The sequence below is a fragment of the Siniperca chuatsi genome, linkage group LG5 (assembly GCF_020085105.1).
Source record: "Siniperca chuatsi isolate FFG_IHB_CAS linkage group LG5, ASM2008510v1, whole genome shotgun sequence".
Taxonomy (NCBI): domain Eukaryota; kingdom Metazoa; phylum Chordata; class Actinopteri; order Centrarchiformes; family Sinipercidae; genus Siniperca; species Siniperca chuatsi.
Window position 1 is genome coordinate 5,282,782 of NC_058046.1, and position 15,202 is coordinate 5,297,983.

Below are 15,202 nucleotides of genomic sequence, written 5' to 3' on the forward strand. Positions count from 1 at the left end.
TGTGTTTTTGTTGCCAAACTGTTTCTGCCTAGCAAATGTGTAATATGTATTCACACTTGTATCCTTTTCTACAACTCTATTGGCAGTGGCAGAAGAAGTATTAAGATGCTTTACTTAAGTAAAAGTAGTAATACCACAGTGTAAAAATACAAGTAAAAGTCCTGCATTCAAAATGTTACTTGAGAAAAAAGTATGTAAGTATTATCAGAAAAAAATACTAATTTGTTACTACTGATACACAAGCAGCATTTCAGTATTGTAGCCAGTCAAGATGGAGTAAATGCTAATTACTTATTATACTGTTTGGTAGTTTAATCAATAGTAATGTATCATATTTTATGGAGGTATCATGCAATTTATATGTGAAATCGTAAAGGCCTTGCACACCCATAGTCCACCCACACAGGTGTTTTCACTTATGTTGCGTAATTAGTGCTGTTTTTGATTGACATCTCCCTCGCACACGTTGATTTTGTTGTACCTGTTTGGGCAGGGCAACTTTCCTAAATTCACGTAATTACCAGTATAGCTCCATCCAACTTACACCTTACTGGAGGTCTAATCAGTAAGGGCAATTAAAAACACCTGTGTGGCTGTGTAGAGCCTTTAATTTACAAAGTAACTAGTAACTAAAGCAAAATGTATCAGCTCACACTTGGACAGGTTACAGAGAAGAAGAATATGTGAACCAATCACTGAACACCGCTGCATCCTGTGAATGTTCTCCCTGCTTAATGCCATAACAAAACCTGAGTCTGACAAATATGACAGGTCAGTCTGTTTGTGAGCGACAACAAGTCATCACAAGATTCCTGTCCAGGGTGAAAAAGTTACATACACATCTGCTCCGAGGGAGACGAGGGAAAATGCCTTTTGAATGTGCGGCGGATGCCTTTAACTGCAGCCTGGAGAATGGCAAGGGGATTTGTATTGTGAAAGGCCTGAGAGGAGAGAGGTGGGGCACTTTGACAAGCTCTTTGTGAGAGGAGGAATCACATATTAATTGCAGAGCAGGGCGGCTGCCATCGCTATCAATGGGATTTCGACTGCAGTTCCAGGTGAAATACCACGGGCTTGAATCTAACAACTAAATACTTATCTCACGTATTGTTCTCTTAAAGTGAGTGCTGAGCCTCGAGTTAAAAGATGAATGCTGATGTATCTGAAAGCAGTGCCTGATCCCATTTGTCAAAAACACATCTGTCATTACCTCAAGAATGGGTTAAGCCTCGAAACCTGCCAAATAGCACAAGGTTGACAAAACATACATCATCTTCTTACACACTATTAACTCTGATAAGAATGGTGTGCATTACAGCAAGCGATAACCTGTATAAATACCTAATACTAATACACAATGCAATGTAAGAGTGTAAGTTTAAGAGTGCTACTTTTCTGTTCTTTTGAGTTCACTTTATAATCTACATGGAAAATTAATTTTTCAACAATGAACAATAAACACTTAAATAAAGCAGTTACAAATACAAATACAAAATAAAATGGGATAGACTAACTTGTAAAATGTTGCAGATACAGTACAATGACTGCAACCTAATATGCACAAATCAAAGTGCAATTTAAAAATAGCAAAATTTGAGGGTAGTAAATTAGGAAAAGAGAAGTTCAGGAAAAATGTATAAATTAAAGTTATAAAAACACTACAAACAAAGACAAACAAACCCAGAGCCAGACAGACTGCTCAGTACACAGACAGACAAAGGGAGCCGAGTTTACATAGAGGTCAAAATCCATGTGAAAATATATTACGTAATACCACAATATATCATTTGTCAAGACTGGTCAAACAGAGGATGCCAAATCTTTTTTGAAATTTCCAGACCGACGTACTGTGTTTCTGTTAAAAGTCTCTCTGTCTGCTTTGCAGGGATCATGCAAATCGCCTACTGGCTTAAACAGAATAAATGTTTGAGGGCCCCTTACACACTGTATACAGGTGGCAGCCTTTAACATGTTTGTACGGCTGCGGAGAAAATGAACAAAGTGTAGAATGGTTGGAGAGGTAGAGAAACTAGTGATGAAGACGAGTCCAGAGATGTCTTGAAAAGTACGTGTCAGACAGAGCTGACAGATCCACTGGACATGTTGATCTTTGGCGTTTGACACCTCACCTCCAAACCACTGCAGGTCAAAGACCAGGAAAATATTTTGACCTCACAAGTGCTCTACTCTATTTTTACAAAACAGAAGCAGCTGCTTATTTGAATTGTAAAAGTATCCATTTGAACATTGATGACATTTTTTTAACCATGATTTGCTTCTGTAAAGGTATTTTGGGTGAATTAGGGATGGAAAATTACTATTCCACAGACTAAAACTGTCCTTTGTTAAGTCGTTAAATGCTAAATTTTGCGAGTGGAAATAAGCAATTAGTCCCAGCATGCCACAGATACCATAGTATATCATCCCTGAGCTTCTTGTATCTTCTTTCTGCAACAATTCAGAGGAACTACAAGACAGAACACAGTCATTTTCAATTTTCTCTGTTAACTCTGGATATTCACCAACAGACACATTCTTTTACAAATGCAGATAGACACATTGTACCTTTCTTTACATCTTAACACCACTAACCCCACTCCTGTGCATGTGGTTAAAATGAAGTGGTCTTAACAGCTCACAGATGCTCACCATGCGCTGGTGGTGGGCAGGTATTCAGGGTTGACTTCATCCCCCCTGTGCTGCAGCGTTTCACTGTGACAAGTTCAAAACACATGCTGGCGTTGCACTTTCAGCCAAGCCTCTGCTACAAGTTAGGGCTGGAAACACATTTGGGTAAAAATAGCCAAACTTACCATTCTGCCCTGTTTCATCTGTTTTATCTATTTCATCCAATTCTAACCTGCGGTGAAAGAAGAGGACACACAGCTCAATTACAGATGTCGTTAAGAGACATGTATCAAAAGCAAAGTACAAGCACCTCAAAACTGTGCAAAGTACAGTACTTGAGTAAATGTACTTTGTTACTGTTAATGTACTTTCCACCACTGCAGAGGGAGCTGCGGCACCACACAGCACTGACATGAGTATTACGAGAAGTTTCAAGTTGCAATGGCTGTACACTTGCGTGAATATGATTGGACGTGACTATTCAGCTGGTGAATGAGTCAGTGATTGTGAAGCATGAATAAAACAGCTGATGCCAGTCAGCTAATGCAAATGCGAGTTCAGTGCTCTTCCTGCCATGTTTCATCTTTTCTGAATACGATGGAGCCATGAGCCAAAAAAGTTTTCTAGCTTCCTGTTTTACTTCCGTGTTGTGCGGCCCACTGCTCATTAGTGTTTCTCCCGCTGACCCCGCCTGCGAATCCCCACTCAGCCCATAGACTTTACATTGGTTTTCTAGGCTCTGGGAAGGTTTAACAAATATGAAGCCTTCATGGATTAGAAATTCATAATCCGAAGAGTAACAATTTACCTTGTTTGCAGTCCCAGGTGTGCTGTCAACAGTTATGTCTTTTAAATGCTTTGTGGGCCTCAGGGGGACAAATACATTCTTGGTTCAGCCAAGGAGGCTATTGCTACTAATGCAAACTGTGCAATACTTCTTTTTATTTGAAACACACGATTGTTGCACTTACCAGGAAGTCTTACCAGACAATAGACGCTTTACAGCAAATGCAGAATCACTCTGTGGAGACTGTCCTCCCAAGAAAAATGACAGCATCTCAGCAAATGTTCGACAAACGTTCAAGTAACAGAGTCCTCTATGACTCGTGTCCATTGGGAGCAAATTAGGAAGTATAGTGTGTTGTTATAGAAGCCTCAGAGGGAGGAGGTTCGCTTCCTGTTTTCTACCGCCAGTAAGGTTTCTTTTAACCATGACGACAAACGTCCCCTAACCTTAACAAAGGAGTTATTTCAACTCAAACCCTCACCAAGTCATTTTTGTACCTAAACCTAACCAAACCTTAACCATAGTGGTGTCAGATAAGACAATAAGATAATAAGACAGTTTTCTTTTAGCATTTTGGAAGGCACCAACAAATGATGTCATCCTGCCAATAGGGGCGTCAGATCTTGACATTTAATTTGGAGGAATTTGAAGTTGACAGTTATTTACACAAAACTGTTAAAGATTTTCTGCCAAAATACTGAACGGCATGTGCAGTATGCTTACATACATCATCTGCTGACAATCAACATCTGTGCTTATTTGTAATCTGTCAGATGATGTTATCAGGCAGGATCATCCCTGATCATCATGCTGCTGCTCTGGTCCGGCCCGGGCCACCAGATGTCAAGCAGATTGCAATATTAAACAGCGTGCTTTAACAATGAATGGCAGAACACCTGCAACAAAAGCAACTACAAAGAGGCTTCCTCTGACAGCATTTCCTCTCTTCTCAGCCTCCTACATGACCCCGGCACCATCTTGGAAAAAGATCTCAGTGCCGTTGCTCTGTACCAGACGCTGGTCCCTCGAGAGCGCTCAAAAGCAGCTCTCGCAAACTGAGCACCGGCAGGCAGATATTGAGGGTGGAGTGATGGAGGAGGGCCCGGTGCACCTGCCCGTAAATCTTGCAGAAGTTTTCCTTTCACAAGAAGCACTTATAGAGAGAAATAACAAACAAACTGGTCAGAGGGCCTGGGGATAAAGCCAAGAGAGAGAGAGAGAGGGAGAGAGAGCAGCAAGTTGGCCAAGAGCGATGTTTAGGAAATCCTTTACTGAGACGACACAACAGCCGGGCCCAAACCGGACACCTCTGAGATCCAAAAGTCAACCATGCAGACACTAAACGCTTGTTCTTTCCAGCAGTCTGTCTGAATGTGGATTGCTCTTGTAATGTTATACCCAATAACTTTTAAGGATGACAGATACATTCAAAACATCAATAACCTGAGAATGTCAATGACCAATCGAAAGAACTATAGCTTATACTTAAAATAGGCCTAGTAGGCCCTACTGTTATTATCACTATACTATAAAGAGTGATGAAACAGCAATACTGTTACTATTATGACTAAAAATAACGATAATAACTGAGAAGTAAAAGAGTAAAAGCAAAAAAAGGAAGAAAAAGAAGAGGTGGAAAGACCTGGTCACACAAGCATTTTTGACTTGTGATTTTTCAAGACATTTTGACATGTCAGTGGGAAAAGCACGGGGTCAAATAATAAAACGAATGATTAATGAATTCAATTTATTTTATTTATTAGCAACACCTGTGCTTTTCCTACTATGACAAGTCAAAATGTCTGCTGTGAAAAAGGCCTATAGCATGCCATCTTGACAGTTCAGTTGTCCTTAAGAGCTGGAGAGTCCAAAATGGAGGAAGCTAGCTTATTAGCTGTGTTGCACCATCAACTTTTATCTTTTTAATTTTTAATTTCCTCTGTCAGAGTATAATCTGCTCCACAAAGAGGAGCAGGCAGTTATAAGACAAGAGTCGATCGTACAAATATGCCTTTTGAATAAAATGTGTGAACTTATTGTCCCGTTTGTGACGGAGCTAACTAGCTTGCTAACGGTTGTTGCTACAGTAACTGGCAGTCAGTTGCTAACTGCCAGTTAGCAAGTTCTGAGAATTTTTTTTCTTCTTCAGTAAGTCTTTATCACGGATGTATAATAAGAACTCGGTACAGCGCCGCCACTCAGCCTTGCAGCCAATTTTTTCCAGTGGGCACTTGCGGTATTGCAGCAAGAAATTCACCTGTGGCCCAAAAAGCATTTTCCCCATAGGCCACCATTATAAAAGAGACGTCTGTAAAACTGTTGAAAGGACACCTCGAACTGCAAACAAAGTCAATTATGACTCTTTCTATTATGAATTTTTGATCCATGGAGGTTCTAATAATGCATTCATGTTCTTTATTGAATGAAGTAATGTACAATGACGCTTGTAGAGCTAAAATGTGACTGATGGACTAGCGCCAGTAAGGCTGGCCATGGTGTTAGCAGTTAGCTCACTGGCTAATAAACGTTTGGAATCACATATTTCGTGAAGATGCGTGGATGAATTTTGATGTGCCTGTGTGACTAGACCTTTAAAAGAGTCAAAGAAAAACTAGCAGAAAAAAAAGGAGGAAGTCGAGGTTGAAAGAAGAAAATGCAGAGGATGATGAGAAAGAACATAAACAAGACAAGCAAAGAGCAGAGGTAGGCAGAAAGCAGAAAAAGGAGGCAAAGGAAAAAGGACACAAGAGAAAGAGGAAAAAATTATTTCAGCTACTAATATCAATCATAATTTGTATGAAATGCTTACTGTGGAACTATGATTGTGGAAAAATAGAATTCCTACACAAGTAGCAACAAATCTAACATAAACTGTAACATACCAAACGAGCACTTTTGCTACTCAAAGTAAATATGGCTTATTTATTATTTCAATGCCGGCTGTCTTCTCTGTTTAAACATTCACTCCATCATCATAAAATAAGTGCACCACAATGTAAGCATTGGTTATGCAAATTGAATTCTCATATAACACACAGAAAAAGCAAACAGCTCGCTGCCATGTTAAACTAATTCTAACACACCCTTTGTTTGCACACACCTGTGGATATCAACACAATGCATGTGCACAAGCACAAGTGTGTGTGTCTGTGTGTGTGCATGTCTGCCTGCTGTCTATAAGTGTGTGTCTTTTGCTTCACAGTAAGACTAAATACAAAAAACAGACTCCATTTATCTTTCGGAAAGCTCCTAAATATCATTCAATACAAATATCATATAACACATGTTCCAATATGAGCTGTTCAGTTGACAAACTCTTAAAACTAAAGGTAGCACAACATTACTGTTAAATAAATCATGTCTATATTTTAGAGATATCATAAATAAAAATATATGGATACAGTGATTTTGCATTGAAATCTTTTTTTGTGATACAGTGTAGGTACAGGTTTTTTTTTTAATTCACTCTGTCTCTCATTCTCTCTGTTTCACTTACAGTAGCATGTCTCAGTAATCTTGGTACTGTATTCATACAGGGATAAGAATGTTTTGTTTTTATTGTACAGATTATAGCTACCATGTGGTAAATATGGCATATTTTATTGATGTGTACTGTACTAGTTTGTGCATATTTATTATTTTGTGTATGAATTTTAGAACACATTATGTTTGACTGTATATTTAGGGAGCCTTTTTAACAACTGGCCAGGGAAAACAGATAAAAATGAGTCTTTTAGACTAACTCCGGCTCATTTACTGTCGTGTACTTTCAGCACTGTTCCTGTCAAATAAACAAATAAAAAGCAGGACTGCAACTAATAAGTCTGTTAAACTTTACAGAAATTCATCTGTAAATAAATGGATTAATCATTCAGTCCATAAAGTGTCAAAAAAAAAAGAATGTGAATTGCCCATCATTGTCTCTCAGAGGAATGAGTCTCTAACTAAAGTTTGTGTTGCAGTTTTTTCCATTATAAGGTGCGTAATAACGGACACCAGTCTTCCTCAGTTCAAAGGTGGTATGAGTAATTTTTAAAGCTATCAAATTACTTTCTATTGCTAAAGAAAAGAATACTTTGACTAATTAATTTTACTCTACTGGGATGAATTGCTATTTAAAAAATAAAATAACAATAAAATACAAAGGAAAGTCCCATAAGAAAGATAAGAATTCTGTTACTGTATTATTTCTTTTGGTACATAGCGCCTTACAATTTGAGGGCATCTTGATTCATTTATTCAATTTTTCCTTTCTATAGACAAATGAAGCATAAGGGGATTTATCAAAGAAAAAAAGGGAAGAGGGATGAATTCAAGGGACCTTGTTTGCATCTGTAAATGAGTGTTCCATTGTTTCGCCCATCCATTTAAAAACCTGTACACTTTGAATAAATTGTCACGCCAGCGATTCACCGGAGCCTTTTACGAAGGGTTTCGAGGTGAATGGAAGCCACAACCACTAGTCCTTTCACTGCCAAATGACTGCGGCCGAGCCTTTTCCTGGATCAGTGAATTTGAAGGGGGCGGTGGCTTGAACCGCAAAGTTAATTAGGGTGGTTTATTCGGGTGAAATTTACATTCAGGAACCCTGTGCACATCCTTTATGGAGATATATAAGAAAGGGCAGAATTGTTGAGGAGGGGAAGTTAAGATCAAAGTTTAAATTTGCGGCTTTGTTTTTATTGACGTGTAAGGTATTCAAATGATGGGCTGTCAGGCTGGAGTGCTTTGAATGTCTTACAAGGTCATCTAAATGTCATTGCTGATGGATAGATAGATGGATGGATGGATGTATAGATCAATAAATAGACAGATAGATAGATAGAGAAGAAAGAAAGACATATTTAAGTTGAACTTGGTACTTGTCTTAATATGAACATTCACTTAAATTTTTGTAAAATTGGTCTTAAAATAGTCATTATTTCAATGCATGCCTCATTTTTCCTATGCTTTGTTAATGATGAACTGCACAAACATTGTTTTCTCCAGCACATGCATATTTCTTCTCTTCACTTCTCTGAAGTCTGACAGTACTTGTTCCACACTACAGCATCCAGTGGAGTTTGGCTGTAAAAGATGGAGCCAACAAGACATTCCTTGTGTGTGACTATTTTAAAAATCTAAAAGCACCAGATTGTAAAAAAAAAGTTAGATCTAGAAAAGGCTGCAGAGAAACATTTTGAATATTGACACATTTCATTTCTAAAACAGGTTCTAGTTTAATATGTATCGTCATTTCTTTGGATAAGATACACTTGATGTAAATGCAGACAAATTATGAACTGTACTATGTAGAAAAAAGCAGGACAGAAAAAAATTGCTCAGTTGAGCTTAAACAAACAAATGCCCTAGTAAAAACAGCTTTATCTTTTCACAATGAAAACAAAACAAAGTTTCTGATATCAGAAGGATGCAAATGGAGCTTGACTAAACGTGCGTTATTTGCATGTCTTGCCTTTGAAACTCCACATTGCTATCATCAGATTTACCAAGTTAGTGTATGTAAATGAGAGCTAGCACTCAATCACTCTGGGCTTGGCATGTTTGTTTAGAGCTCAGATGTCCTTGGCAATTCTGCCAGGTGCTTCTGTGTTACAGCACAGAGCTGCAGAGGCCAGTTCATTGAGGTAACTGCTGGTCACTGCTGCCATCTTGTGTTCTTTTTAAGGATTGCACAGAGGAGCGCACAGATTTTTTTAGGACATTTTAGTCTCTGGATTTCCCTCTTAATACTTCCATAAGTAGCTTTAAAGTTAGAAAAATACATTGTCCAAACACTATCACACATTTGTTTTGTATTTTTTTGCTTAAACACTTCATTTTAGCCTATGTGATGCTGACATTGAGTGAAATAGTGAGACAACATGTTTTCTGTGGCTTCACCATTTCTTCAAATGGAAACATACAGTAATAGACGCCTTTAACACTTTTTTTTTTACATAATTGTCCAAACTTCAGCATGTCCAACATATATAAACGTATAAAAACATCCAAATATTAGTATCTATTAAATGTAGGTTATTGGCCTGTGAGAGTCCATTGCTAATATGATAAAGGTTCCTCCCTGATCACACCCAGAAATCTAAAAAACAGTCATATTTGATTTGATCATTTGATTTATGACATTAAATGATATCTTTAATTATTTATTTAAATTAGGTAATGTAGACTTTGATTGCTTATAGGTGTAGTTTTCCTTCCCTTGCGAAAGAGCTGTTAAAACTAAAAACTAAAAATTGTGATTTAGGATTGTTGTCTGTTATTCATGTTTAGCTATTCCATAAACTCAGTTGCTTATTTGTATAGCCTAATGGTTTCATATGTGTCTAATAAGCAAGGGTGGAAGAAGTACACATTTTTTTTATTAAGTAAAAGTCCTGCATTGATAATTTTATTTGAACTAGAAGTATAATCAGTAACATGTACAAGTAAAAGTGGTCAATATGCATTTATATACAGTTGAATAGTATAATATATTAAAATGCATCATATTTTATAAGCTGTAAAATAACTGTAGTGGAGCAAAAAGTACAATATTTCTCCCTGAAATATTAATCTCCATGTAATAGTAGAATAAAGTAACATAAACACACAAGTAGAGTACAAATACCTCAAAATAGTACTTGTTGCATTCCACCAGTGCTATATGTATGTAACTAACCTTAAATAGCTATAGCTATAGTAAAAGCAACGAAGTAAATATGAATAATTTTATTCATTCTTGAAAGCAGGAAGAGGGTTTAGCACTAATAGCAGATCAAAACCTCTTTCCCATTTATACCGGTGCTTATCACAGTATTAAACATAAGTTATTACAATATTACTTTACTTATTACTACACCATGGTTGAGGCCCCGAACAAGATCTCCAAGTTTGTAGTAAACTTTTACAAGTATCGTCTTGTTTGCAGTCATGGCCACTCAACCAGAAAGTTACAGCAGTGGTTTCAGGGCTGATACACGCCCAAGAAACAACATAATATGATTGACGTGTAATCCAGCCAATCACTGTGGAGGTAGGCGGGATTTCCGGTGACATTGACAAATCAGTAATGGCAACACTAGAAAAACTTTAATATGTCAGCAAAACAACACCGAGGGGGGAGTGAACTTGTGGACAGCAAACACATTTTGGAGAAACATAATAATTCCACCTAATTGTGTGCAGTTACAGTTCAGCCGAAAGGTAAATTGACTAACGGCGCTTCATTTTTCATAAATATTGATAAGTAACTACTCAGCGTACTGGTAACTGTCCATACTTTCTGACATGGACACAGTTCGCTAGCTAGAGATTCTGTAACCAGAGCCAGTGCCACCCGGACTAGCTAGCAGGCTAGTTGCTATGCTAGCTAACGTCAGCTAGCTTTTAGCTAAATTACACAACGATTGAGCGATGCAGGCAGCCTTAAACGTCCCAATTGTTTGATCTGTAAAACTATGTCCTTCTAGATTTAATATTAAAGTTTATTTTCGTCTCTAAAAATGTCGCCAAGGTCGTGTCAGGAGCTTGACTTTCATCTAAACTTTGATTTTGCCTGCATATCCGTGATGGCTACCAAATTTGGGGAAGCCATGATCCAATAAGAGTTAACGTTAGTTCTACAGAGTGATGGTAACCGAGCTAACGTTACTAATGTCAGAAAACAACGGTTAACGCGAACGCTAGCCTGGTTATATAATCTGTAACGCGCTATTTATTCTGTATTTCATTGGTAATTGATTTATTTAGACATCTGTTTTAACGCTGTAAATACGGCGTGTTTTTTTCCAAACGTTACCTTTGCTGGAAATGAGTTGACAGCATTAGTAATAGTATATTAGTCGTAATAAAGGTACTGACAGCCTCACTAACGTTATAGAATATCAGAGATGAGTTCTTGTGTTGCGCTTAAAACAAAAAAAAATATACGTCTTTAAACTGTAGGTGATACAAATAAGATCAGCTGATATCCTGAGCTATGGATCTGAGGTTTGACAGCAGAAAGTAATAGACTGACAGTGTCTAGTGTGACAGACACTTGTTTACATTGTTTGCATTCCACATACTCAGTGCAGCTCTGTATGTGTGTAATGCATGTGTTATGGTTGCTGTTGTTACTCAGGGCTTTTCCTGGTTCATAATGAGGCTTGAAAGTTGATGTATTTACTTTTTATTGGAAAATGAATTTAAACATGTGACAGGTCTTAGGATGCACACTCGGCTGATATGAAGTACTGGTTATGATTTAAGTATTTGGTGGGGATTTTTGCTTTTATTGACAGAGGACAGTAGAGAGTGGAGAGAAAGGGGGAATGGCATGCAACAAAGATCCCTGACTGGCATTAAATCATGGATGTTGCAGTTACAGTATATAGCCCACATTGTAAACACTAGGTCACGTTTACTGTACAGTGCTTAAATGTGCACTGAAATGCTACAGACATAGGAGCAGCTATACAATATAAGCCTGTCCAATGAAACGGCAGTGTAATAAAGAGTTCCTTTTTTGGAGCTTATCATAATAGGTTTTTTTATTCACACTGCCACAGAGGAGTTGATTTAACCCAATGGTCATTTAACAGCCTGTTTTTTTTCTTAATAATAATAATAAGCATTATTTAACATTTAACATTATTTAACATCATTCATACATAAAATGCAAGTCAAAAAAGAATAGAGTAAACAATTTAAAGAACAGTTAAAATATTAAAATATATACAGTAGTATGGTGGTATTGGACTTGTATTGTTAACATGGCATTAAAATCCTGTCCCTCCTTTTTATCCTGAAGCTGTCGGGTGTCCATCCATCGGTTCGGTAGATGTCCACCCCTTCGGACACATCAGGTGGTATGTCCCATCCTGGCCCTTCTCCAGGGGCAGGTCTATCCCCAGGGCCCATCTTGGGCCCAAGCCCTGGGCCGGACCCCTCACCAGGCTCTGTTCACAGTATGATGGGAGCCAGTCCTGGACCTGGAACACCTAACGCACCTCATGGAATGCAGGGCCAGGGACAAAGTGATTACTCTCAGGACAGCATGTATCCTATGCACAAGGTACAGTGTGCATACTGCTGTTAAGTGTCTTTTGATGTCACTACTCCACAAGGACAGTGTTGTAGTAGTTATTTTATATCAGAATCTGAAAAAAACAGTTATTGTCTGTCGCAAAGCAGTGGAAATTAGTCTTTGACGTGGCTCACACAGGTACACATAATAATATAGAATAAAAACATACATGTAGCAAAAATATACACATAGCGTTATAAGAAAAAATATATACACAATGAGGTTTTCAATAGAGTCCCTGGTACCCACAGGTGGTCATTTGAGTGGGTCCCAGGGAAATTGAGTGGGTTTGCTGCTTCTCTTTTGGTGCTGGAGAGATACAGTATATGCACAGACGGTAAGAAACAGGTTTTTTGACAGCAAGGTTTCTTTTGTTTATTTCTATGACTTCAACACAGATTTGTTGTTCACAATGTAGCATCATTAGGGAAAAATATGGTGCGTCCCCTGGACGCGTCAACAGTGAGTTGACTGTGTCCTTTAGTTTTTTTTTATTTTTTATTTTATTTTTGTTAAATACATTTTTTGGGGCTTTTTGCTTTTATTTGCTAACAGCTGAAGAGGGACAGGAAATGTGTGTGTGTGGGGGGTGGGGGGTGGGGGGGGGCGTGACATGCAGCAAAGGGCCACAGGTTGGATTCGAACCGCTTCATATTCATGCCTCTTCATAGCTTGGTCACGTTAATGGCAGTTGATATGAATGATTTTTTAAATATATTTGTCCTGTCCAGAGGGTTTTTATAATGACGGCCTGGTGGGGGAATTTGGAATGAGTTTACCAAGATGTGATGTTGAAGGTGAGAACTGATTCAGTGAGTGACTAAACAGCTGTGAAAAGGTCTGTTAAAAAGTTTCCTCAGCAACAAGAGATACTTGTTAATGAGATACTTGTTACAAGGGTGCGACCAATAAATCTGCCAGACTGGTATATCGCCTGTATTGGCTTATTGCAGATATATCGCATCGGTGCATATGTTGCCCAATAAGTAACAAGAAATTCCAGTACAGAAATACCAAAATATATTTAAGATAATTTAGAAACTGTCTCTGTGACGTAGTTTGTCCACCAGAAAACAAGGAAACGTTTCTTATTATATTTAATTTGAGATCTATTGTTTATGTACTGGCGTTAATGACAAAAATTGGGCTATACTCGTGTGTTTTTTCATCTTCTTTTGAGATATTTATGTATCGTTTAGCTGGAGCCTCTTGATAATTTTGAAGAAAGAAATATAGCAACACAGCCAGTTATGACCTAAGATGAATAGAAACAGAAATGTGCAAAAGGTAAGATGAGTCTTTTGCTTTGAGTATCAACAATATTGAAATGTGGGATGTTTGATCGACTGTTTGACTATTTTCTTCACAGTCTTCAGTTTTGTAGGTGTTGATTTCAGGGTTGTGCTAGAAATGATATTTTGGGGGGAAATATGTTTTCTACAATGAATGAATCTTAACCTCGAATCTTTTTTGTTTCTATTTTCAGACCATGGAGGGAATGAATGACAAGACTATGGCAGATGCGATGCACTTTGGTCACATGAAAGGTGTGGGGATGAGATCTCTGCATAGTGGTATGGGGCCTCCACAGAGTCCTATGGACCAGCACAGCCAAGGTATCTTATCGCTTTGGTTTTAAAACTAAAAGCAGTGGGCTTTCTAAGCAGGCAAAATAAATTATGATTGTTTGATTCCTTTAAGTTTGTAGTAAGGCACCTTTTTTTTCTCAGTAGCATCAGAAACTTGATCAGTATTTTATTGTAGTGGTTCCCAACCTTTTTGGCTTGTGTCCCCTTAAAACACTCTCTCTTCACAGGTTACATATGTCTACAGATTATAACCAGGCAACCCAAATGGCAAATATTCCTTCTCAGATCAGTTTTATTTTAATACCTTTTATAGGTTCGAAGAGGTAAATAATCCAGTCATTAACAAGAAAAAAAAGCAAAGATTAGAGGAAAGTCTTAAACAAATAACCTAGTTTTGTGTCAGAAAAATATGTATTTTCTGCTTTTCTGTTAATAATCTTGCAACGACTTATTAGATTTATTTTACGACCCCTTAGGCGAGCTCCAAAGCCTAGGTTGGGAACCACTGCTTTAAGAGTACTAATGTGAATTTTGGGTATGTAAAATCATTAAAACTCCTTCTGGTTACTGTAGGATACATGTCGCCCCATCCATCCCCCATGGGTGTCCATGAGCATGCTTCTAGTCCCATGTCAGGAGGTGGAGGTGGTGGGGGACCCACACCGCCCCACATGCCTCCCTCCCAGTCAGGCCCTATGATGCCCATGGAACCCCAGGGAGCCATGCCCAACATGACTAACATGGGCCAGCAGGGACGGGGACCTTCTGCTTTCAATCCAGTCCAACTGCAGCAGCTCAGGGCTCAGATCCTGGCCTATAAGATCCTGGGCCGTGGGCAACCCCTGCCTGAAAACCTCCAACTGGCTGTTCAGGGCAAGAGGAGTCTACCCACAATGCAACAGCAGCAGCCGCCGCAACAACAACAACAGCAGCAGCAGCAGCAGCAGCAGCAGCAGCAGGCACCTAGTGCTAGTCCTTACAACAGGCCTGCAGGTAAGACGATACAGTTGTACAGTGATATATACGGGTTCATTTAATACTGTGGGCTACTTTAATATGAGCAAGTGAATCCAGATTGTACAGGATTGTCTTGTTACAGTGCAATGTCTCTTTCAAACTCACAGTTTAAAGATGAACCAGATTTAGGAT

General features: G+C 38.4%; 1 protein-coding gene across 3 annotated transcripts in view; it reads left to right on the forward strand.

Annotated features, from left to right (window-relative positions):
* Positions 1 to 10,469: 10,469 nt before the first annotated feature.
* Positions 10,470 to 15,202, forward strand: part of smarca2 (SWI/SNF related, matrix associated, actin dependent regulator of chromatin, subfamily a, member 2) — a 61,750-nt gene continuing 57,017 nt past the window's right edge. For all 3 annotated transcript variants that reach the window (XM_044195746.1, XM_044195747.1, XM_044195748.1), the window contains exons 1-4: positions 10,470 to 10,600; positions 12,189 to 12,452; positions 13,951 to 14,080; positions 14,627 to 15,046. In XM_044195746.1, coding sequence (XP_044051681.1) covers positions 12,219 to 12,452; positions 13,951 to 14,080; positions 14,627 to 15,046 — 784 coding nt within the window. In that variant the 5' untranslated portion in view covers positions 10,470 to 10,600; positions 12,189 to 12,218. The remainder of the gene's footprint in view (positions 10,601 to 12,188; positions 12,453 to 13,950; positions 14,081 to 14,626; positions 15,047 to 15,202) is intronic.